Source organism: Pipistrellus kuhlii, unplaced genomic scaffold, assembly GCF_014108245.1.
Source record: "Pipistrellus kuhlii isolate mPipKuh1 unplaced genomic scaffold, mPipKuh1.p scaffold_m20_p_11, whole genome shotgun sequence".
Lineage (NCBI taxonomy): Eukaryota > Metazoa > Chordata > Mammalia > Chiroptera > Vespertilionidae > Pipistrellus > Pipistrellus kuhlii.
This window is the reverse complement of record NW_023425416.1, coordinates 38,885,015-38,910,086: the sequence shown is the minus strand read 5'-3', so window position 1 is coordinate 38,910,086 and position 25,072 is coordinate 38,885,015. Positions and strand designations below refer to the sequence as shown.

The 25,072-nt window shown below is 35.8% G+C and overlaps 2 protein-coding genes across 7 annotated transcripts in view; one reads left to right on the top strand and one right to left on the bottom strand.

Annotated features, from left to right (window-relative positions):
• The first annotated feature begins 284 nt into the window (after window positions 1-284).
• AZI2 (5-azacytidine induced 2) lies at window positions 285-21,807 on the top strand. Of its 4 annotated transcripts, XM_045579331.1 has the most exons (9): window positions 285-447; window positions 4,876-4,933; window positions 5,854-6,071; window positions 8,247-8,372; window positions 9,733-9,832; window positions 10,894-11,042; window positions 15,273-15,328; window positions 18,796-18,914; window positions 21,143-21,807. In XM_045579331.1, exons 2-9 carry the CDS (start codon window positions 4,900-4,902, stop codon window positions 21,553-21,555), a joined length of 1,215 nt encoding a protein of 404 aa, XP_045435287.1. In that variant the 5' UTR covers window positions 285-447; window positions 4,876-4,899; the 3' UTR covers window positions 21,556-21,807. The 4 variants fall into 4 exon arrangements, with proteins under 4 accessions (XP_045435287.1, XP_045435288.1, XP_036287549.1 ...); XM_036431656.2 differs by lacking the exon at window positions 4,876-4,933 and having other exon boundaries at window positions 307-447; XM_036431657.2 differs by lacking the exon at window positions 285-447 and having other exon boundaries at window positions 4,876-4,952.
• CMC1 (C-X9-C motif containing 1) overlaps window positions 20,562-25,072 on the bottom strand; it is a 52,058-nt gene continuing 47,547 nt past the window's right edge. For 2 of the 3 annotated variants that reach the window (XM_036431667.2, XM_036431662.2), the window contains one exon: window positions 20,562-22,860. In XM_036431667.2, the coding sequence (XP_036287560.1) occupies window positions 22,767-22,860 (94 nt within the window). In that variant the 3' untranslated portion in view covers window positions 20,562-22,766. The remainder of the gene's footprint in view (window positions 22,861-25,072) is intronic. The other variant, XM_036431663.2, reaches the window with a different exon arrangement.

Here is a 25,072-nt window from a genome sequence, read left to right as displayed (position 1 = left end):
CTGGCGTGGCCCCGGCGCCGAGAGCACGGACCGCGGCAGCCCCCTTCCGGTCGGGTCCAGCTCGCCACCAGCCCCTTTTCGGCCGCGTTTCCCTGCCGCGCGGAGCGGCCCGAGTGGGAGCGAGGGGGCCGGCGCCAGCGGTCCTGGGCCCCGCGCGCGCGTTGCTGGGTAACGGGCCTGCTCCCGGCGGCGGCGCCTCGGCCCCTCCTGCGCCGGCTTTGCCACTCCTTCCCGATCCTCCGGGCCCAGCCCACACTGGTCGGCCCTGGTGCAGCGGAGGCCGAAGCGATGGGAACCCCTCCGCGGTGTGCCCGGAGCGGCGGCCTTCGCCGGGGGAGCGGCGTCGTCTTCGAAGAAACCGGAAGCCCGTGGTGACCTCTGGCGACCCGTTTCCGAACGAACGCTGTGGAATCGAAACTCCGCGGCCCTCCGTCGCCGGCCTCGGGGGTGAGTGAGTGAGTGAGCGGCTGTGGCCGGGGGAGGGTCGCGGGCAGCGCCGGGACCAACGGCCACCGCCGCCGCCGTGGCCGCCCCGGGGACGGGCCCCTTTCTGCGGCTGCCGAGCCGCCCGCGCCTGGGCATCCCTTCCCCCTGCCGGCCCCGCACCCTCGCCGGGCCGGGCCCTTCTGGGTCCTTCGCCTCACTTCTCCTTATTTTCGTCCCGGACTCTGATTGACGGGGGGGCAGCTTCGGTTTTATGTCATTCATTGAGGCCGGCTTCTGTACCTAAAACGTAAGAGGGACGCGTGGCCGGGAGGGCAGTGGACTACACCCCCTCCTCATTGTCGAGGTCAACGGTGAGTATCCTCTCGCCAGAGTCACACCTGTGCGTTGTAGGGTCTTCCATCTTCTGCTGAGGGACTGCAAACTTGCAAGGTAGGCAGAGACCCCGTTCCTGCAGTTAGGGAACGCAAATAAGATCCTCGCGATACAGGTTAAAAAAAAAAAAGAAAGAAGATTGTTCCGGGATGTGTGGTTAGAAATAGGCTAAGGTGATAAAAGACAGTGACTTGTACGAGGTTTGAAATGGACCCGTGCCTCTGCAATGTGGAAGACGCTGTTTTATTTTTGTAATTTTTAATTGGATTGAGCAAGATCCCGTGGCAGAATTTAAATTCCAGTTCTCCAAACATGCCGGATCTGGTTTCCCAACCTGTTGTGATCACTCACCACTACAAGCATGTGTAAAGTAGGAGTTGTGCGTCTCTCACAGGGTTGTTATAGTTTTAATGCATGAAGAAAAAAAATAAAGTTGTAATGCGCTTTTGTTTCTAAAATCGGAAGTTGTGTACAAATGTCAAGTTTTAATTTAAAGAGACAGTATAGTGTCATGGGAAATGCGCTGGAATAAGTCAGAACATTCACTCAGGGTCTGACTGCTGATTTTTCTAATTATGCATTTTGCACTGGTTAAGAGATTAAATCTCTTCGTTTTCTCTGTCTCTCCAATGGTATGAAGGATTACTCTCCAAGGTACCAAAGCAAAGTCTCTAAGAGTTTTGCCGACTCGAGTCAACTGGTTGATTTTAATTTCTGGCTCCCACACTTTATACTTTTGTCTTTCTCAGTTGCTCCACCTGTGATAAGAATTTCCTGCCTACCTCAGAGGTCTTAATGTAGATTTAATGAATCGTTAAAAATAAATGAGTTTCCCTTAAAGACAAAGCATATTGCCTGACATACTATTGTATAAACACTTGGTAAATATTACCAACACAGAAGCTGTCATGATTAATAAAATGTTGTGACATTTTTTCATAATTCATGAAGTAACAGAGCCAATGTGGTATTTATATTCTGTATTATAGTTGTTATATCACTATCAGAAAATACTCATTGCTCATACTACAATAGTAACATTTAGTGCACTACATAGGTGCTCAATTACATTGAGATGTGTTATTTTATGAAAGGAATGAAAAGAAGTAGACTGCACTTTATACCTATGTTAACCCTGAAAAATTCTTATGATTCCTGGTCACAAAAATTCATTTCTGGACTGATGCAGTTAGTGAGATAACTCAGTGAAGGTTATAAAAATGAGAATGAAGTTTTTCATACTATAGAAGGTTATATCTGGTGCTAAGTAAGCACATTTGGGGACACTCACTGAGTTAGAGAGCAATTGAGTGCTATAGTACCTAGATTGAATTGTTAGGCCATTCCTGTATCTATTCATTAAAACAGAGAAAGGAAGTCTTGCTTCATAGTATCTGGACTAACTTTATGAAGGGATATTCTGGCTTTTCAGAGGTAGAAATGCTAATTGAAATAAGCCAGTCAAATATGAAAGACAAATACCATTGATCTCACTAATATGTGGAATCTAATGAACAAGAAAAACAACAGAATGACAAAGTTCAGAGGGTGGGAGGGGTACTGGATAAAGAAAGGTGAAGGGATTAGCTAAAGAATGCAGTTTTTACATAGCCCGTGGACACAGACTATAGTGATGAGGGCAGCAGGTAAAGAGAACATCTGCAGTATGGTTAACAATTAAAAAAAAACTTAGGGAAAAAAAAGAGGTAATGTAGAATAGAAAAAAAGAAAGTAACAAACAGGCCTTTATTTAAACCCTACATGTCACATACTGTCAGTGATTTTAGGCAAATTTACTTCACCTCTGAGCCTCAGTTTTCTCATCTGAGGTAGTCACCATTCTAGTCAAGTTTGGTGTGGACTAGTATTACATACCTTTTACTCAGTTCCTGGCAAAAATGTGCATTCCCTTATATCTATAGGTTGCCATTCCATGTTCAGATTAAAATTTTGCCTTCACAATTTAGGAAGGTGGCATCTTAGTGATGTAGTTCAACCCTATCATTTTATTGGTGGGAAAATTTAGATCTGGGGAATTAAAGTAATACTCAAGACAACAGATTGTATACTAGAATCTAGGTTTCTGAATCTTGGGCCAGAGTTCTTTCTACCACTGAGCTCTGCCTTGTCCAGATTATTTTTGGGAAAATCAGAATCCATGCTATGTTGCCTCTAAGAATGTTGCCTCTAAGAATGTCAGTAGCCAGGCTGACACTCTATCCACTTAAAAAAGAAAAGCATATATTTGGCCCTGGCTGGATAGCTTGGTTGGAATGTTGTCCCCATATGCCAGGATTGGGGATCTGATCCCTATTCAGAGATAGAGCAGCAGTCAGCCAATGAGTGCTGGAGCTACAAGTCAGTGTTCCCTTCTCTCTCACTCTCTTAAAAAAAAAAAAAAAAAAAAAAAAAAAAAAAAAAAATTCAATAAATGAAAAATTTTTTAAAGGAAATACTAAATTTGGAAGCTTATTTGGGTTCATATCCCAGCTTTGCCACTGATTAGTTATATATCTGTAATCAAAGTATTTAATGTTTCTAGAATTAATTTGTTTATAAATTAGAATAATAGCACTAAATAGAAAGATGCATGTGGAAGCACCAGTGCCTGACATACAGTAAGGGAGCAATTAATGGTAGATATGATGATGGAATATGAGATGATCATATTTATTCTAGAAAAAAGACCAGTCTGTTAGAAGGTATTTCTTTGTTTTCTAGAGTCTCGCACTTGTATATGTAGCATATCTCAACTGAGGGTCCTCTCAGTGTTAACTGTAGTGAAGACTGAAATTTAAGATGTTAAAAAATAATTCTGATTAACAATATTTGAGTCTATTTTTTTCTTTATGCCTCTCCCATAGCCTCAGGAACTGTTTCCTATCCACCTGATCTGGCAAATTGTGGTTTGTTTCTCCATTATTATTGCAATATGTGATTTTATGAGATATATATATATATATTCAGGTAACCAAAATAATATTTCTTATACACAATGCTTGGAATTTGCTGAGGGGCAAGAGCTATGAGAGCATCTTTTGTCATAATACAGGAGTGGGCAAAGTAGCTCTACAGTTGTAATACAAATAAATACTACAGCAATTAAAAATAATGCAAGACGACACTTTCACAAACTCATGAATGTAAACCTACTTTTGCCCACTCGTGTATTTGGTCTCATCCTCAATTCCTGAAATCACATCAGAGCCATAAAAGTGAAATGGGCATCTTGTTATTTACTGGTGTAACAAACTCTTTCCACAGAACTGGGTTTATGTTAATGAGAGATGACTTTTTTTTTTTTAAATATATTTTTATTGATTTTTTACAGAGAGGAAGGGAGAGAGAGAGAGAGCTAGAAACGTCGATGAGAGAGAAACACCGACCAGCTGCCTCTTGCACACCCCCTACTGGGGATGTGCCCGCAACCAACACACATGCCCCTGACCAGAATCGAACCCGGGACCTTTCAGTCCGCAGACCGACACTCTACCACTGAGCCAAACCGGCTTCGGCAAGAGATGACTTTTGTTCAGCACCTCAGGATGATGGCTGGTTGCCAGGAGAACCACCCATCTGATTAGAGGGTTGGAAATAATAGTCCCACAGACTTCAGGATAGTGGAGAGGAGCTGGAGTTTGAATCAAATCAATTATGCCTATTATGTAATGAAACCTCCATAAAAACATAGGCAGAGTGAAAACAGATTCTGCATCTGTGTTTACATCTCAGCTCTCCATTTACTATGGAAAATTAAATTCCTTCTATATCAGTTTCTTCACCTATAATACTTTTAGAACAGTGACTGACACTAGTAAACAATCAAATGTCATCTCAAGCAAGGACTGGTAAATAAAAACATTTTTCAAGCATCAATTATTAATCTAAGATACATAAAACACCATTGAGAGTCTTCATTTAGAATGCTTTATTTGGTGTCTTATTTTAAAGGATTGTTTAGGTTCTCTTATGGCCTACAGTCCCTGTTACTCTGTCTTTCCCATGAGATTTTAAAAGGTTTCAGCTACTATTTCTCCTTCCATCGTGTTTTTTCAGGAATATAACTCAGGTGGGGAAGTAATGCTGAATCTAACAACAAAAGTAGATGGAAAGAGTGAGTATATTTTAACTAATTAAGTAGTTGGCTTCTCTTAGGTTTTAGACTCAGAGTTTGATTTGAACCCTCTTATCATTCTTCACTCAATAATAAATATTGAGTATCTTCCACACAATGATGAGTTGGGGACATGATGAGCAAAAAACAGATGTAACCTCTGCCATCACAAAGCTAATGTTCTACTAGATTTAATTTTGAGCAAATTGTTTTACCCTTCAAATTCCAACCATGAATTTAAATAATATTAAAAGAATGTAGTACATGGTACTGGGACATAGTGGACACTCAAATGTTAATTCCTTTGTCTCCTACTTTGAATGTATAACAAATATAATCAGTTACTAATATGGAAAGAATATAGTGGAGTATGCATTAAAATATCTAATAATAAGGTAATGAATTATACTAGAAGAGTTTTTGAAAATTTATATTTTGAGAGGCTATAAACTTGCTATTTATATCTAAGAATGGAAATTTTGATGAGGAAATATATGGGTATAGAGTATAAAACTGTTTATTCTTTGACTGAAAATGGTGTTTCAAGCTTTTTATAAAACTTACTAATAGCTGAAATGGTTTTATATGATTTATAGATATCAACTATTTTAATATTCTTAAAAACTCTTATGAAGTAGTTGCTATTACTTCTTATACTTTATAACTAAGGAAACTGAGGCAGAGAGGTTAAGTAACTTGCTCAAAGTCACATAGACACTAAGTAGTAGAGCTTGGATTTAAACCTGTGCCAGTCTGGTTTCGGAGTCCGTGCTGTTAACCATATATTATACTATACTGCCTCTGAAATTAACAGGAATTTTGAAGCATCGCCTCAATATTCACATTATTCTAAATGTTCTTTTTCCTGTTCATTTATTCAGTGAGGCATTTATATTATACATATTTACTGTTTTAAATAGCTGTCATGGATACACTGGTAGAAGATGATATCTGCATTCTAAATCATGAAAAAGCCCATAGGAGAGAAACAGTGACTCCGGTCTCAATATATTCAGATGAGTCTGTCGCTTCACATTTTGCCCTTGTCACTGCATATGAAGACATCAAAAAACGACTCAAGGATTCAGAAAAAGAGAACTCTTTCCTAAAGAAAAGAATAAGATTTTTGGAAGAAAAGGTAATTATTTATTACCTTCATTACGTTTTGTGACCCAATGAACATTTGAAAATATTTAAAATATTTAATATTTTTCTGTCCTGTCTTCCATGGTTGTACTAAATTTCCAAGGATAACTCACTGCTAACTTCAAAACCCTGAGTATTGTACTGATAGCTAGCACTGTTTTACATACGCTGTGCTGCGGGAATATTTATAGAATAGGATTTAGCAATTTGGAGGGATATATGCCAGATATTTTTCTTAACCTCTTTCAGATTGCATTACTTTCATAATTGCAAATTTTTTATTCAGGATTTTAAAATCTGTGTAAAAGTTATAGCTAATAAAGGAAATTAAGTGTCAAAGGAGAAAGCGCCTGGAACAGTGTTTTAATATGCTTAATATCTTCGCCAGGACTTATATCTTCTTTACCTCAACATTCTCTTTTGCTTTTGAACACACATAACAAGAATACTGCTTTTTAACTGATAAATTCATCTACTTACCTTTCTCCTGAAGTAACCTGACACTTTTAAATGTTATAAAATATACAAGCAAGGTAGATGATTCAATTATGAATCATCAGTTCTACTTGGCTTTGTGTATTAGGACATTTTCCTTACCCATTTGTTTTTGAGTTTTAAAGTTTTAGCTTAATTTGTTTCTTCAGATCAGCATATTTGTATTTCACAAGCAGCAGCTTCAGTAGAGGGGGAAGGAAATGTGTTCCTTAGCAAACACGGAAATGAATTATCTGCTTGTGAAAACTCGAGGATGGGGTTTGATAAAGTTTAATTCTTTTGGAGGAAAAAGAGGAGTCTGTTGTAAAAATTATTCACAATTTCTTTGTATTCATATGAATTTACTTTAGTGGTAATGAAATGAATTTGTGACATTCTGGGATAAAATGAGAAAAAGTAACATTTTGGAGCTCGTAGCTGTGTGTGTTTTAAAGTTCAGAATAATATTGGAAATATTTCTGTAGTTTGTGGTCAATAATCTATTAATTCCCACTCTGGAGTAATATAGGATTTAATGAACTAATCCATCCTTTCCTTGACATTTTTTGTGATAATGGAAAGTAAATACTATGACTTGGAAAACAACTAAAGACTAAAAAAAATGATGTACTGTGTTTTAGTATGATAGATGAATATGCTATAAAACAGATACTGCAAAGTATAAAATATTTTAATAAGTACAGTCAAACCTCAGTTCTCAAACATATTCCATTTTGAACAGTTCATTTCTCAACCCGGTAACTTTCATGCTGATACCTGTATAATCAGTCACTCATCTCTCAGGTGACAAAGGAGAGAATGCATGATTATGAGTCAGGTTATCACTAAACCTTATGATGTAACATCTCAAGAAATTGTGCTGTGAATATTTTTTTTTCCTCTTATTGCTCCTTATTATGATTAAATTTTCATTTTTAGTGTACATTTCATTTCCTTTTTGTTAAATTTTCATTTATATTTCATGTCTTCCTTTTTAAAGCATTTATTCATAGTATTTATAAAACAAACAGTACATTAGACATGTACTGTGTATAATAAAGATTAAAACAAAATAGGGAGTCATTTTGGGGTCTGGAAGAGATTCATTCAATTTACATTATTCCTAATTAGGAGCCCAGCACTCAATTCCAAATGGTGAGGCCCCGCCCACCCTCATGTCACGGTGTAGGGCCCTGCCTCCCTCTTCAGGCCCCTAGGCCTCTGCCAGTGGGCCCTGCCTCCCTCTTCACCCCTTGAAGCAGCCATGGCCGCTGCTGATCAGGCCCTCCCCCAGTGCAGGCATGTGGAGGCCCCGCCGCCCCACCCCGGACACTGCACACGTAACCTCCTCCTGTCTGGTTGACCCGTTTCGGCATCTGGTTAATTAGCATATTTCATATACATATATATATGGAAAATAATTCCTTTTTCAGTCAGTCTTCCAGAACAAATTGAGTTTGAGAAAGGAGCTTCTATTGTAAAAGCATAAAATAGAATACTTTAAAAAATATTCTGTACTTTTTTGCTTTCTTAATCAGTAAAAGTTAATTATATGGAAGTGAAATGTTCAGATAATTACAGTCCAGGCTTTATCCCTGTATTATAATGATTAAAGTAAGATGTGATGCCATGAGAAGACTAATTGTTTTATGTAGAATACCCTTTTAAACTTTCTCTTACTCTGTATCATTAGCTTACAGACGCTTTATTAGATGAAGAAACAAGTTCGGTGGGACGAGAACAAGTAAATAAGGCCTATCATGCATATCGAGAGGTTTGCATTGATAGAGATAATTTAAAGAGCAAATTGGATAAAATGGTAAGTTGGTTTGAAAAGAATACTATATATTGCAAATGAATTTTTTCATTCAAGATGTTGACGTTAGATATACAAAATATTTATTAAATAAAAATTTAAAAATAAACATGCGCAAGGCAAAAATAAAAAGTATTAATAGCCTTAGGTGGTTTGGTTCAGTGGATGGAGCGTTGATCTGGGGACTGAAGGGTCCCGGGTTCAATTCTGGTCAAGGGTCAATTCCCAGTGGGGTGCATGCAGAAGGCAGCCAAACAGTGGTTCTCTCTCTCATCATTGATGTTTCTGTTTTTCCTTCTCCCTTCCTCTCTGAAATCAATAAAATACATATTTTTAAGAAAGTATTAACAGTAATGTTTACAACTTAATTCTATGCAAAATAAATCTATATATATATATATAAAAAACCAGTGACCAGAATGCCGGAATGACTGCAACGACCGGTCATTACGATGCCCATGGTGGCCAGTGAACCTGCAGATCAGGAAGTGGGGCCAATCAGCCAACCTCCTGCAGCCCCTTACCTTGGCCACTCAACCCCTATCGGGCAGGGCTGGCTGACCAACTGCCTGGAGCCCTTCCCCCTGCCCATCCATCCCCCAATGCCCCAATCCACTGCCCCGATGGGCCCACAGCTCCGCCCCCCCCACTCCAATCAGGGACAGGGCTGGCTGGCTGGCTGGCTGTGGCCCCTCCCCCTGGCCTTCCCCACCCCTGATGGGCCCCCAACACCTCCCCACTCTCTGATCAGGTCTGGAAGAGATTCATTCAATTTACATTATTCCTAATTAGGAGCCCAGCACTCAATTCCAAATGGTGAGGCCCCGCCCACCCTCATGTCACGGTGTAGGGCCCACAGCCCCTCCCCATGGCCAGCCCCACCCCCAATCAGCCCCCACCACCCCATAGGCCTGTGGCCCCTCTCTCCAGCCAGCTCCGCCCCTGATTGTCCCCCTAATGGGGGCAGGCTGACCGGCCAATCTCCAGCCGTCTCCTCCTCTTCACAGGCCCAGCCCCTTTCTGCCCTGATTGGGGCCAGGCTGTTTGGACCCCACCCATGCACCAATTTGTGCACTGGGCCTCTAATAGTATACATAATGATGTTAGGACTTAAATACATCTAACACCACTCACTTATTTTGAAAAATAAGGACATGGTAGAATTTCTCAGTATTTTTTTTTTTAAGGCCAGGGAATAATATGTCCCAAGTTGGAAAAAGAAAAAAAAGTGAAAAACTTAAGTTCATTTTCCCACCTTACTTTTAAAAAGCTAGAATCAGTTTTTTAATGTCAACCTGAAAATTAATATATATCACCTGCAGATTTTTTAAAATGTAATTTGCCATTTTTCCTACTTAACTAGAATAAAGACAACTCTGAATCTTTGAAAGTATTGAATGAACAGCTGCAATCTAAAGAAGTAGAACTCCTCCAGCTAAGAACAGAGGTGGAAACTCAGCAGGGTATGCCACTTACTTGCTATAAATATTTTAATGGGATTAGTACATTTTTTCCGTTCCTATGCTATATCCATGACCACTTTATCTGTATGCTACAGCTTTAACTTATTTAATTTTTAGGCTTATATTACCTATTCTGCTTTCAACTCTTAACTTTCCTTAGCTATAAATTGCACTATTCTTGGGGGAGAGGAGACAGAAGTTTTTAATTCAGGGCTAGTTTGTGATAAAGTAGATGAAGAAAGTAGAGCCCCATTCTTGTCAAAACCTCTTGCCCGCTGGTATGTTCTGGCTTTTCTTCCCACTAATCTTTTGTCCACTGTTAGACATGTTGTGGACTGGTTACAATTATGTGTTGTTGTGTTTTGTTTTTTTTAATTTCTGAAGGTTATTAAAATGTGCAGATGAGCAATGAGTTGCTAAGGTGAAAAGTTAGATATGTGGGATATGAGTATAGCATGTTTACATGAACATTCTAATGAAACAAGCTGAAAAGTAGGCCTCTGAGAGACCTTTTGATAGGAGATTGGGACTTTTTTTAGGTAGACTAAGGAACAGTCAGGATAAGTCAGTATTCAGTTGATCGAGGGGTCTACAGTGGAAGTTTTATGAATAAAATTGTTTTGACAATGTTCTCAGTGTCAAACTTTATACTCTGAAAGGACTATGTGGAATGATTAGCAGAGTGAGCCTCAGTTTACTCACTTTATTTAATTTTTGTCACTGTCTTAACCTTGACTTATATACAGATTATTGATCTGTCTATAATTTTAGCATATGCTTGACTAGTATATATCTGGAAGTTCCATACTGACCAATTTGTACTTTAACCTAAACAGAAATTCAGGGATAGGGGTGGAAAATACATTGTAAAACAAGACTTGCTAGATTTCTTATTCTAATTAGCATATATTTTTAAAGTAATTACTGTTTTTAAAAAAACTACTAACTTTATATATTTTATATTAGTTTTTCTATTATCTGCATTTTACTAGCATAACTTTTTTGAAATATAAGTAGAAGACAGAAAAAAAAAATTGTGATGTCTCTCCTTTTTTTTCTAGTGATAAGGAATTTAAATCCACCTTCATCAAACTGGGAGGTGGAAAAGTTGAGTTGTGACCTGAAGATCCATGGCTTGGAACAAGAACTAGAACAGATGAAGAAAGAATGTAACAATCTCAGAATAGAGCTACAAAAAGCCAAACAAACGGTACTGCAGAGTTAAATTGAGAATTTCAGATTCTGTGTGCATTATATGAATGACTTAACTAACTTTAAAAATCACAGAGTTAACAAATTCTTAGAGTTACATTCTCTGAAAAATTCACCTTTATCCTCCTGTTTGTGCTGAAATATGATATACTGTATACTTTAGTATAATCCCAGAATTATATAATTTTGTTGTATAAAAACTAACTTTTATAAAGCTTATTATTTATCAATTTATTAAAGCTATTCTTTCAAACTCCCTTTCCTTCAATTTCCTTAAATCATTTTTCTCTGGTTTAAAGAGAGCTCGGTTTTAAGTTTCCGTTTTATTTTCCTTAATTTAATAAATATAGACACCACAAGAGACAACTTGATTTTTAAAATTTTTAAAAAAGACTTTACAGAGGCCAATCATTTTCAGAAGTCTGATACTTTGGGGCAAGCTTAATTCTCAGCAAATAGCTGAGAATTTAAGAATTTGGGGCGGGGGGGCGGGAGGGAGAGGGAGAGGGAGAGGGAGAGCGAGAGGGAGAGGAAAGCAAACCCAAAACACCCTGCTTAGCTGCTTAATTGTCGTTAGCTTTAAGTCTTCCAAGAGTCTGTTTACTAATACTTTACATTGGGTTCTAACAAGTTTGGATGCATGTTTTCCGATGTCATGGCAAACAGTGCTGAAGATGAAGAGATGATAGAGAAGCAGGGTGGTGTCAGAGCAGTGCAGCAAATGCAAATTTTAAAAGTTATTACAAGAAATTTGAAAACTTAGTAGTATAGATTCAGATAGCATTTATATGCATTATATATACAGTCATGTATTTCAAACTAAGGTACCTAGTTGGATAATTATTTCTCAGCTCAACCATTTTGCCCATCTGAGCATTTCAGCACTATTGAGGAGCTGAGTCACGTACCCCAGGTGCCTCTGGGATGTCACTAACTAAAAGAAGACTACTTCCAACACTTCCTGACAGCCAGCCAGGGTGTGCCTCTGAATCCCAACTGTCCTTATATAGAGCTCATTGCTATAGTCAGTCTTTATCGAAGGTGACCACTAGTTAAGAATGAGCCAGGAATCAAGAGTAATACAGCATCCTGCCTTGGCCTTGACCAAATGAATTCCTGTGAACTGAACAAAGAACTTGTCTTGGAAACAGTACAAAAATTAGTCAACTGTTGTTACAGTCAAAATGTTTCCTTTTTCCTATTCGACATCTCAAGTTGATTTTCCCAGCTTTGAACCTGTGACTATGTTCCACAATTCCTTCAAAGGCTTTTAGCAGCCTTTCCCACAAGCCCAGCTGCCAGTAGCCCTGAGAGTCTTCTCAAAAAGATGTACTTGCAACTAAAGATCTGCACCTTGAAGTTCTGAATTATAACTGTCAAAAGCTCAGAATGTACAATTATACATTCTACTTCAAATAATTTGATAGCTTTTATACATAATAGATATTTCCTTATAGAGTAGGAAGCAACACCATAAAATCATAAAAATAAAACTTGGCTCATAATTGTATGTATATGAATTATAGTTCAGTTATTACTCTTTTCCACTAGATGGTGCTAGGGGATAAATTTGCTCTTAGTTTAATTCATCTATCATAAATCACAGAAACAGACTTAAAGATAGAAGAAACTTTATCACTTCTTACTACTGATGAAACTGAAACTGAGAGACTAAGAAACCTTGAGTCTAAGGTGAGATGGGGTGAATAATCTTTTTATAAAAAGGTCAGCATCTCATTGGTATTTATTTATTTATTTGGCAGGGAAAGGTGAGATATAAAGTTAAAAATGCTTACAACTACTATAAGAAAATAACCAGGAAAAGAAAAAGTGGAAATGCTTAATTCATCAAGGGTTCCAGGTTGAAATCTTACCTTGACATTGTGGGATGTGTACTTTTAAATGCTGTTTCAAAGGTGGTGGTAGCATGAGAATAAAAAAGCAAGACAAAGAGAAATATATGTTTACATTAATCTTGCTTATATCTACTATAGCCATATTTATAAATATTTTTAAGATAGTACTTTCTGTGAAACATATACCACCATCTGAAAAGTGATACAGCATCCTACATGAACATAACAGTGTTTTTTGGTTTGTGTGCTTAAATATTTAGTGAATTCATTTGATTAGTGTTTGGTATTAATGAGGTCAAGGTTCCAGGGTCAGTTCCACTATGGTCCTTTTAGACCAGTGGTACCTTTCGGGCCTCACGGACCACCAGTGGTCCATGGACCTTCGGTTGGTGACCACTGTTTTATACTTTCTGTAGCCCCCAATATTCCAGCCCTTGTTATCAAGTATAGTTGATACTTTGAGAAAAACAGCCACCATTGCCAAAGAAGTATAGGACACACTGGATCAGTAAAAGGGAGATGGTGTAGATGTTTGAGGTACCTAATAATGGCCCATTTACAATGTACTATAGTGTACTGTAAGGTCTGAGAAGTCCCATCTAGTACAAGAAGCTGTTTAATTTGAGCAATGTTTCCCAAGCCATGGGCCTGCTCCTTTATGGGAAACTCCCACATCATATGGCACCACTTAGGAAACAGACCCATACTGCCTTTTAGAAAACTGGCAAACTAATGACTGGCCAGGAACTGGATTTTTTAATATTAGAGACAATTCATTTGTGCTTAATGCTAGTTTACATTAAATTTTTCTGAATTGTTAGGCAATAGCTGAAAAAATATTTTTCCAACCCAAAGGTCATAATTTTAAAAATATATCATTAGCTTTAAAAATGAAGTGGCTCACTTAGTTGATCGGGCATGCACAAGGAGGTTACTGGTTCAATTCCTGGTCAAGGGCACAGGACTGGATTGCTGGCTCCATCCCCAATGGCAACCGATGCTACACTCTCACATCAATATTTCTCTTCCTTCCTCTTTCTTATAAAAAAAGAAAAAGAAAAGAAAAGGCCAATAAACTATTCTTTTAAAAATGAAGGTTTCAATTCTATATTAAGTATACATTAATTTAAATGCATATTTTTAATCAGTGATACAAAGAAGCTAAAAGTGACCTGATCTGATTCCTTTATCTCTTATGGAGAACAGGAAAGAAAAATGTCCAAGGTCATATGCTATGGATCTTTTGTGAGTCTTGGGCCAGTTCTCTTTTCTCCTATTGTGCTCCCCAAGATAACACCTTAAAAGTATTTTTAGTTGGTATTTTCTGAATAATCAGAGATCCAAAAATGCTTTAACTCCTATAATAGAAAATATTTTAATATTTCACTCTCCCAAATTTACAGTACTCACAAAGTCCTTAACAGCTTTTTAATGTTCCATGTTAAAACATATTTAGATTATGTAAATAAAAATATTAAAATTAAATTTTGTTCTCTCAGCTTATACTGGCCACTTCTGCCAAGTGAATTATACCCATGATAGTGATTTTTGTTACAGATCCTTAAATGAGGATGCACTGAAAACAAAGTGTGTTACAGAGTTGTCTTGAACATATTTACTTCTTAATATGTTGTTTTTTTCTGTCATATCTATAATCTACACCACTAAAACTTAAAATATATAAAAGATTTTATAGACTTATTTATGTGAAATGAGGAAGTTTAGCCTGATATATATATATATTTTTTAAATATATTTTATTGATTTTGTACAGAGAGGAAGGGAGAGAGATAGAAAGCTAGAAACATCGATGAGAGAGAGAGTCATCGATCAGCTGCCTCCTGCACACCCCCTACTGGGGATATGCCCGCAACCAAGGTACATGCCCTTGACGGGAATCGAACCCGGCTCCCTTCAGTCCCCAAGCCGACGCTCTATCCATTGAGCCAAACCGGTCTCGGCTAGCCTGATATATTTTTAAAATAACCTGTTAAATTTTGGTACTTTTAAAAAATATCAAAAAGTGAAATATAAATAAAACTTCATTTTCTCGTAGAATTCATTCACATGTAATTTGAATGAGCTTTACTTTGTTATCCTTTTTTAGAATGTAGACTTTAGATTTCAGAAGTATACTTTATAAGATTCCAAATTCTTTTACATAAGAGCATTTTTTAAAGCAATGATTAAATAATTATAATTGATTTTGAAATATTTGAAATTGTGTTTTTTATGTAGGTTTGGAGGTATTTTTATAAAATTGAACATCAAATCCAGTTTATGCTGTAGAGTCATAGACAACTATTTGAAAGATGTCTCTGGTATTGAGAATAAATAGAATGTAACAACTTTTAAACTTTTTTAAATGACAGGATCCATCCCAAGACAATCTGCAGAGCAGAGATCTCCAAAGACTAAGCATTTCAAGGTATGATTATTCAGCATTCAATTATAATACATATTTGACTATTTCCATAGACTACTTTGTATATAGGTACTTAAGTTGTTTTTGTGTGTGTTTTTTTGACTTAGCCTTAAAAACGGATATTATTTGGGTACTGCGTGTAATGTCTGATCACAGTATATAAAACACATTTAACTGATACTTAAATATGCTTGAACTTGAATAGTATAAAGGTGCATAATGTAATGCCTTAAGACAAAATTTTTGAACATTCAATAATATTTTAGTTAGAATATTAGAGAGTTAACTGTGTAGAAGTGTTCTGTAATAAATCCTAATTTATACATAGAGAACTATGCATTTCTTACACAGTAGTATCACTTATCTTAAGGATAAACGTGGACAGCCTTAGTCTTTGGTATAACATAAATTCTAAGAGAATTATCCTCCTTGGCTAAGAACAAAAGCAATAAGCATATGTCTGAAAAAACAAACTATGTACATACTTTAAAAATGTTATTGCTAAAAAATGCTAACAATCAGAGGTAAATATAGAATGTCAATTAAGAAAAGTGGGCTTTTACACAATTTTACTTGGTAAGCAGGACATCTACTCCTTCTTGAAACGTGGATAAAAAGGTCTCATTACACTTAAGATTTAGAATTATGAAATATTATAGTGGGATTAATAAGGTGGTGTTGACAGTATGCTTATGTGGGTGTTTGATAAATGTATGGTGGTGATATGAAAAATATTACCCCACCAAAGCCAGTCAGACTGGATAACTAAAAGATGCCTTTGAGCAACAGCACATTAGAGTGAAGTAAATTCTTGTTGAACCCATTTCCTCCAGTAAAATTCGGTAACCTAGTTTGCCAAGTTGCCGTGAGAATGCGAAGCACTCAAACAACTTTGTTTGTTTTATCTATTGTTTTTAGGGTTTCATTTTGGATGTTTCAGTGTTGCATCTCAAGTGTTTGAGTAGTTTTATAAGTTCTTTATAGAAACCATATATATTAGTAGGATTTTGCTTGCATGGCATTTAAAGCAAAACTTAACTTCAATCCCTGTTGGGTGGGCAAAAGGGGGTCAGTGTTGCAGTGTAATCTCAAGGATGCCTTGATAAGTGAAGATTAGTTGGAACTCTGCTAAAGATTTGTGCGTGATAGCTTTCTTTTTCTAATCTCACTTAAGTAATATTTAAACATTTTATTTAAGTAGATTTATTTAAATAGATAAAATTAAAAATAAATTTGTAACACCTTGAAGACTATAGCACTTTTAGTGTTAGTTGTAAAGTAACTGCCATTACTTTGTTATCCACAAGAGGGAGAGCTTGTTCTTAGTAATTTCAGATATTTATATCTGTAGTTTTCAATCCAGGTGACATTAAGGACAAAAGAAAAAGACTAGTTAGATGTTCAACTTCGTGACCTAGCTGTTAGTTTAGCATAATCTATTAGTATAAGCAGTCTTCATTAAACTGAATTGGAAAATCTGTATCAGACATTGCTTTTAATACCTCTATGATAATTCTCTTTTATATGCTTAGCTATTTTGAATGTTTAAAATATGTTTGATATTCCAGTATCCAAACACTATCTTGGGTATTTGCTTTCCTATAAGTCAGGTACTGATTTACCATCTCATGACAATAATGGCACACTATTTTTAAGCAGTATGATTCATACTGTGACTGCATGAATTATTAGCACACATACAGTGTTTATATGTACTGCTATGTAATGAGTAACTCTGGAAAGCACACCAAATACCCAGGATTGCACCAAGGTCCAACAGCTCTCTTCACAATGAAGATAGGTTCCTATGTGAAATAGTCAATGTAGCACCATCTCAGATGTTTACTGGTGAAGTAGAGGTGATTAACTAATTTTTGTGACATAATTATTTATACCTTTCAAAAACCTGCAAAAAGCCCTGTGATTTAAATATATATATATATTTTATTGATTTCAGAGAGATAAGAGGGGAGATGAGGGAGAAACATCAATGATGAGAATCATTGACCAACTACCTCCTGCAAATTATTAATGGATAAATAATAATTGTCTAGTTTTCAACTGTTTATACTTCATTTTCTGGGGGCGAACCCGCAACCTGAGCATATAACTTGATCTGGTGATCAAACCATGATCTCCTGGTTCATAGGTCAATGCTCAACCACTGAACCACACCAGCCGGACATCCCTGTGATTTTTAATGTACTGGTTAACAAGTGATGTTTACAACAGACTAAAACCTGCAAATTTCTCTCAGAGGCAGAGAAAGTATTCCACTGCTACTATTGAAAGCATTCTGAGTAGGATGGAATATTTTGATAAAAATATATATGTAACCTCCTTACATAATTCAAAATAATTGTTTTTTAATATGTCTGTTGCTTCTGTGATTAAAATAGGACATGAGATTTAAGTATCAAGAATAGTATTCCTTGAAATTTATTTTAAAAGGTTTTCATTTAAAGTTAGTTAAAAATTAAAGGATGAAGTGACATGTCTGTCCAATTTGATATCATTGCTCCTAAAATTACACTAATCTGTACAAAACAATAATGGTTATTTGAACACTGGTAACAATTGTTCTTACTCTCATATTTTATGTATTTTAGTACCGCAAAGGAAGAATATATGTTGTAGATTTTGATTTATTTAGTTAATAAAGAACCTAAAAAGGGAAAAAATCATGAATATCCAAATAAGAATATTTAATTGAAGATGAAACTTATAAAAAATTAAGTTTAAAACAACATAATGTCATATAATTGAGGAAAAAATACTTTTAATCATAAAAATGAGAGGCATTTGTCAAGTTTTTATTTCTGTTTCATATGATCCTCTCTCCTTAGTTTTTCCCCCGTACCAGGAAATCATCTGGCTTTTCATGTCTTAATGCTGTCATGTCACATTGGTTTAGTACCAACAGTATGAGACAGCCCAGTGAAACAGAAAAGAAAGGAATACAGGAAACCCAAATTTTATTTTAATGGGGCCTGGGTATACATTCAGCAATTGATATGAGTATTTCAATTCACAGTGTCAAAACAGAATAATCATAAGATAAATAAAAATTTAAAACCCATACATGAACATCACTTTAGTTTTGATCAGTTATAAATGAAAAACATACTCCTTACTATACAGTTGCACTGTAGTCTATGATAAAATCTCAATTCTGAGACAAGAACTATAGGAAACTCTGGTTAAAATACTTTTTTTCGTAATACTCTTTTTAGTATAGTTCTGTTAATTGCTAGAAATTAGGTCGGTGTTATTATTATGAATAAAGTCTTTTCACTTGTTATAATGCCCTAATTAAGTATCTTTCAATTATTTAATGAGGAAGTTTTAATTTACATAATATCAAAACTAATTCAAGCAGAAATGCAGATATAAGCATTTCTATTTTAAAGTTATGCTCTCTGTTCACAAAGAGAATGACCATTAACTTTTTTTAAAACCCCGTATTTCAGTGATGATGTGCAAAATGTATACTGGGAGCTGAAGAGAGAAATGTCTAATTTACATCTGGTGACTCAAGTACAAGTTGAACTACTAAGAAAACTGAAAACCCCAACTGCGATCAAGAAAGGCAAGTCAATGTTTGCCGGAAACCACTGATTCCAGCCAAAAGCTTGAAGAGCAACTAAGCTATCATATCTTATCAAAATCTCATCAAATGAGTTTGATAAGCCAAAGTATATATAGTATGTTCACAGCCTACCCAGTCTCTGGCTTCAGTCTCATACTGGTCAACTTCACACATAAAGGTGTTGCTGATGTGTTTTTTCTTCAGTACTGTACTCTTTCCCCTTGTGGCTTTTTTTTCTCAGCCAAGTGTTGCTTATGTGTATAAGGCTGAGGTGTTAAGTTTGCTCTAGTTGACCTTTTACCACAACTACTACATATATTTGGAGAAAAAAAAAAAAAAAAGACATCAAGACATCCAAAGATATTTTTCATTACAGAGTATACCAAAGACCTAGCTCTTTCAATTGTTTTGAAAAAAGCAACTTTGATTCATTATTTTGGTTTTCATGTTTTGCAGTTTTTTTCTGTCCATAAAAGATAGGTTATTTAAAAGAGAGGCTAGATGCTTATCTCCTTTAGCCAAACAAGAATTTTTATTGCTTTGCCTTTCATATTTTACTATTGTGTTGCTGGCTAAACTTTTAAGAGTTTTGTGTTAACGAGTAGTGGTTACTTTGCCAAAGCTATTTCTATACCTTAGAGAAAAATCAGTGTATTTATACCTTTTATTACATAATAGTTGTATTTCTGAGAAGTTGTGTGATATAAATTTGAATGCCTAAAATTTACTTTTTAAAGTAATGATATGAATTTTTATAAAAAATAATCATTATCCAGTTTTAAACTGTTTATATTTCAGATTGTCCCTAGAGTGCAAAAAAATTGTATTTTATAAATAGCTCTCCTCAGGAGTATACACTAGTGGGCGGAAATGTTGCATATTGTGAAAACTAAATTCAGAATTTGTTTCATTTTCTACAGTTAGTGACTTATGAATCAAAACAAAATAATAAGGTGCTTTGGCAAGCCCTCACTTAATTTATGGTTCATTTTGTCTTTGAGTGTTCTAGTGGCCAAGATTATACATAAGGGAATATAAGTTGAGGGTAGAAATAAGACTTCTCTTAAAAGGGACTCGTTCAGTAATTTTGCAGTGAGTTTTCAGTGTGGCCATTTATATAATAAATATAATTTTCATATAATACTAAAGGAGAATGCTCTCTCCTATTTAGAAATGGTTCATTCTGTGTCCTGAGCTGGTGATAAGTTTTTAGTGCTTCCTAGGACATTTTGTATAACAGTGGCAGGCTTGAGGCCACCACTTCTCACTACAAAACTCAATGCTCTGATGAGTAGACAGAGACGAGACTAGATTACCTTTTTTCCTGACTACAGTATCACCCTGTCCCAAAAGCTGAACAGTGTTACTTCCAATTCTCCCACACCCCTGTCTCTCCGTCCAAGCAAAAAGATGGAGCTTATTTTATAATGTGGTTCAATTGCTTTATCCTAAAACTATATAGAGTCAAACTCAGTTGCAATTGGCATCCTTTTAGACTTAGGATAAATGATCTTTCTGCCCTGGGAACTGGAAGAGTAACAAAAGCTCATACTACCATTGTGTTGGCTGTGACTAAATAATAGCTTCAGAGCAGTCTGTTTTCTAAGCCATTATATGTTTACTGAAGACATTTTTGTTGTTTATTTTCTTAGCCTATACTGTAACAGTAGCAGAACTTACATTATATGTATTTAATAAAATACTGGATTATTTTATAGATGTTACTTAAACTATTATATTCATAAAAGCCTGAACACATATTATTTAGGTCTCACTAATTCATAATATAATTCTTTCTGAAAAAACTTGCTTTTGGACCACCTATGGAAAAAAAAAGATTTTAAAAAATAAAGGAATATGATATTTAATAATAAATACTGAAACTTAAGGAAAGCCTTATTCTCTACTGAAGTAAAAAGTCTGCAAGCCTTCTCTCGCCCCATTAAGAGCCCAGAACAGAATCTTTACTTGTATTTTAACTTTATTGGTTTCCCACTTTTTGAAATTTTAAATACTTCACCTTTAATGGTGCAGTGATACAGGTGGGATAGGATTACTATGCTTTGTCCATTTTGCAAGTGAGAAAAGTGATACCTGGGACAGTGCAGTGACTTCTCTAACTTGGAAATGTTCACTTTACTTCCAGTTATAAATTCAACCAATTAATGTTAATTTTATGATAAAAAATGCCATGACAACTGACATTTGGCCTATACTTTCTCTTTTAGCCTGCACCCCTGTAGGATTCATGGAAGACCTTGGGAAAGAAAGCACAAACCTGCACTTGACGAATTTCACTGCAACATACAAAAGACACCCCCCTCTCTCACCAAATGGCAAAACTCTTTGTCATACCACATCTTCCCCTTTTCCAGGAGATGTAAAGGTTTTACCAGAGAAAGCAATTCTCCAATCATGGACCGATAACGAGAGACCCATTCCTCATGACTGTTCAAACTTTCAGGAACACTACTCGTATGGCAGAAATTCTCTGGAAGACAATTCTTGGGTACTCCCAAGCCCTCCTAAATCAAGTGAAACAGCATTTGGGGAAACTAAAAATAAAACTTTTCCTTCACCCATCCTGCCACCCCCACTTAACTTGGATCAACGTAATCAAAACTGCCTTTATAAGAATTAATTCTGAAGAGATCTGTGACTTGGTCATGAGGCTGCTGTAACTCCAGCAAGTATTCTTGAGAAATTATTTAATAAACTGAAAGCAGGTTTGATTAAACTTTTGCAAAGTTCTTCAATGTACACATTTGCACAATACTGTAATGTATTATGTAGTTGATTTTCCAGTATGAGAGCAACTGTCCAGCTTCACATTCTGGCTAAAAATCAGATATATACTACTAATAAATTAATAAACTTGAGGTGTTTCAAAAAGTCTGTCTTTGATAATGTTTGTACATTTCGGCCTCACATAAAGAATGGAATTGAAAGTTTTTAGATATGGTTTTACAAAGCATGTGAAATGTCTAAATAGCTATTCATTAAAAATAAAGGAGGCCATTAATATAAGAGGAAATTTATATAAGTTGCTTTAAGTTACATAAAGGAGCAAATAGCAATGTGAATAGTTATTTCCTGTTGATAAATGTGAAAAATACAAATAAATAGTGGAATAATACTATGTAGGTTTTTCCATCTCTATATGCTATTGTGTTTCAAAGTTTAAGAAAATTTTTAATCACAATGTTTTTGATAAAGTTTAGAACTGCAATTTGAATTTTAAGATTTGAAGTAACCTGACTTTAGAAGCCAACTAGTTAGAAGTAGAGCATCACAAAGGTTTCAGTCTAATTTGTCCCTTCAGGGTCCATAATGAAAATCTAAAGGTATAACTGTATAAATTAATTTTCTTCAAAGGGTCTACAGAACGTTCACTTGTTATGTAGAGCAGCTTATAAATTATTAGATTTTTTGTGATGTGTTACTTATTGAGTGATTTTTAATTAATTTAAGGATTTTAATTCTAGAAACCATATTCTGTGCCATATTGATAAAGTATAATTATAAAATGTCCTCAAACATCCTAAATGGCCTATTATTTATAAACAAAGAAATAACAAGGATGGCTTCACATGGAAACTTATTTAAATTCTTTCAGGGCTGCAGTATTAAGAATATTAGTAATAAAATGTATTACTTGATTTCATACATCCTTTGCTTGAGATAAAGTGTTTCATGTGGGAAACCTTTAGTCTTTTTAATAGACAGTTTCAAACATCCGTCTTAAACTCAAAAGAATATCTCAGATCACGTCTATATTATCTGAATAGCATACATACATAAACAATGTTCACTGTTCATCATATATTTTTGTCTTTCTATTATCTTACTCACTTATTCAGGCTTGTCTGTGATTAATGGAATTGGTGTCAGATGCTGAAATTTATTCTGACCAATGAACACAGCTGACTCAAGGGAGTAGAATCTCCTGCCAAGTAACAGAACAAAATACAATATGCATAAAACAAACACAAGACTCCAGGCTTTAGCTGAAGGAAGCAACTACCTGTGTAATATGAAAGCTGCAGAAACTACTTCTCATGTTGCTGCATAGGCTGTATATTATATCTAATCTCTAATGTAGCTGGCTGGTTTGCCATTTTTAAAACCAAGATTGGAAATTTTACTCTATAAAGAAAATAAGTCATATGAGATAATGACTTGATCAATGTTTTGAACAATGCAAAGAAGTTAAAATTATTTTTATTTGAAGTGGAGGTGAAATTTGCCTGTTATATATTTCAAGATCTGGTACTAAATGTTTATTGTTAATTTTAACTCATATAACAGACATTTGTCTTGTTAAACTAACTTCTTTTGAGTGGAAAAAATGCTTTTCCAGCTAAACAAAAGAGTAGCTATCAAAACAGAAAGTCAGTGGTTGATGTTCTGGCAGTTTAAAGTGCTAAATAAGTGTTGTGTAAGATTACCTAAGAAAGATTAACCAAAAATTATTTGTACCCAGCCTTAAGTTTTTCTTAATGTATACTTAAATTTTTAAATGTATACTTTATCATTTCTGTTTTAGGTAAAATTTCAAAAGAAATTAATGGCCCATCGGTAGCTTATAAACTTGCTCCAAAGGACTTCCCTTGAAAATTTCTTAATCAAATTTCTTTTTTAACAATATCCCAATTCTCTATATCCATTCCAATGAAGAGACCACAGCTGACAACTAACAGCCACTCATCCCTTCCTCTTGATCCCCTATTAGCTAAAACTAAATTTACATCTTCTCTAAAAGAAAACGGAGGTTCTGTCAAAATGGAACCTAATTCCTAAGCAGAGCAGGGACACCTATGTGAAACATTAGAAAACCAAAATGGGGGGGAGGGGGGACGGGGGGAGGGAGGGGACAGGACTCAGACCTTAGAACTGAAGAACTGAATCAATGTGAAAACAAAGGAATGATCCTATCCAGACAACCTACTTGGGGAAGGTAGATCTTACAGGGCAGAAAATCTGGATTGTCACAACAAAATAACACCAGCTGAGGCACAAAAGAGCAAGCAAGACAAAAATTGAGGCAGATGTCTAGTTGTAAATGTAGACTTGAGTGTGCAGAAGCATGAATAGTCTAAAGGCTATGATGAATAGTTTAGTTTTTGACTTGCTGCTTTAAGTTCTTTAAAAATATCAGATCTATTTCAGTGGGGTTTGGGACAAAGTTAAATCTTGTCCTTGGAGATAGTCATTTCTATTTGGGATTTTAATGAGAACTGTAAACATATAAAATGCACTTACCTGGAAAGTGGTTGCAATGGCTGTAGTAAAGTTAATAGTTCATGGGGGGGGGGGGGGCAACTTTTAATATAAAAGCTCAACCTGGGACCATATTGCATTGGGACAGAAAAATTTTACATTAACTCCTGAAACCATTACTATGTTATAAAATGGTCATTTAGGTTTATAAAGACCTTTTTAAAAAGATTAAAGTATTTTCAGTAGCCAAATTACAGGTCAAGGAGTATAGTGATACATTTAGGAAAAAATTGCCATCAAAGATGTTAATTAATTTTGCCGAGACCGGTTTGGCTCAATGGATAGAGCATTGGCTTGGGGACTGATGGGTCCGGGTTCGATTCCGGTCAAGGGCATGTACCTTGGTTGCGGGCATATCCCCAGTAGGGGGTGTGCAAGAGGCAGCTGATCGATGACTCTGTCTCATCGATGTTTCTAACTATCTCTCTCCCTTCCTCTCTGTACAAAATCAATAAAATATATTAAAAAAAATATTTTTTTAAAAAGATGTTAATTTTTACATACTTATCTACCATCTATATTTCCAAATAAGCATTTAGTAATAATAACAATAAGTAGCATTAAAGAGCATTTACCATGTCCAGGGGTCTATTCTATGTATTTATTACACTACCCAATCCTCACAGTAACTGTATGAGACTTATTTCCAGTTGTATAGCTAATAAGTAGAGAACAAGGAAGGATCCTGTTTCATAATCACTCTGCTGTACTTCCTAGTTACTAACTCCTTTGACGGTTGTCCATTCCTGTTTTCCTTTAGTTACATCAGGCCCCATGATTAGCCTTCACTCTACACTGATAGAGAGTAAGATAAGATCTATATGGAACCCTAAAAATTACAACTACAGCCAAAACTGGTTAGGCTCAATGGATAGAGT

Bases quoted from the DNA above. Each gene is read 5' to 3' on its own strand.
- AZI2 (XM_045579331.1), top strand. From the start codon at position 4,900: ATGCTGAATCTAACAACAAAAGTAGATGGAAAGA. The intron at 9,833-10,893 runs GTATGCCACTTA...TTTTTTTTCTAG, and splicing joins AGAGGTGGAAACTCAGCAGG to TGATAAGGAATTTAAATCCA. The intron at 11,043-15,272 runs GTACTGCAGAGT...TTTAAATGACAG, and splicing joins TACAAAAAGCCAAACAAACG to GATCCATCCCAAGACAATCT.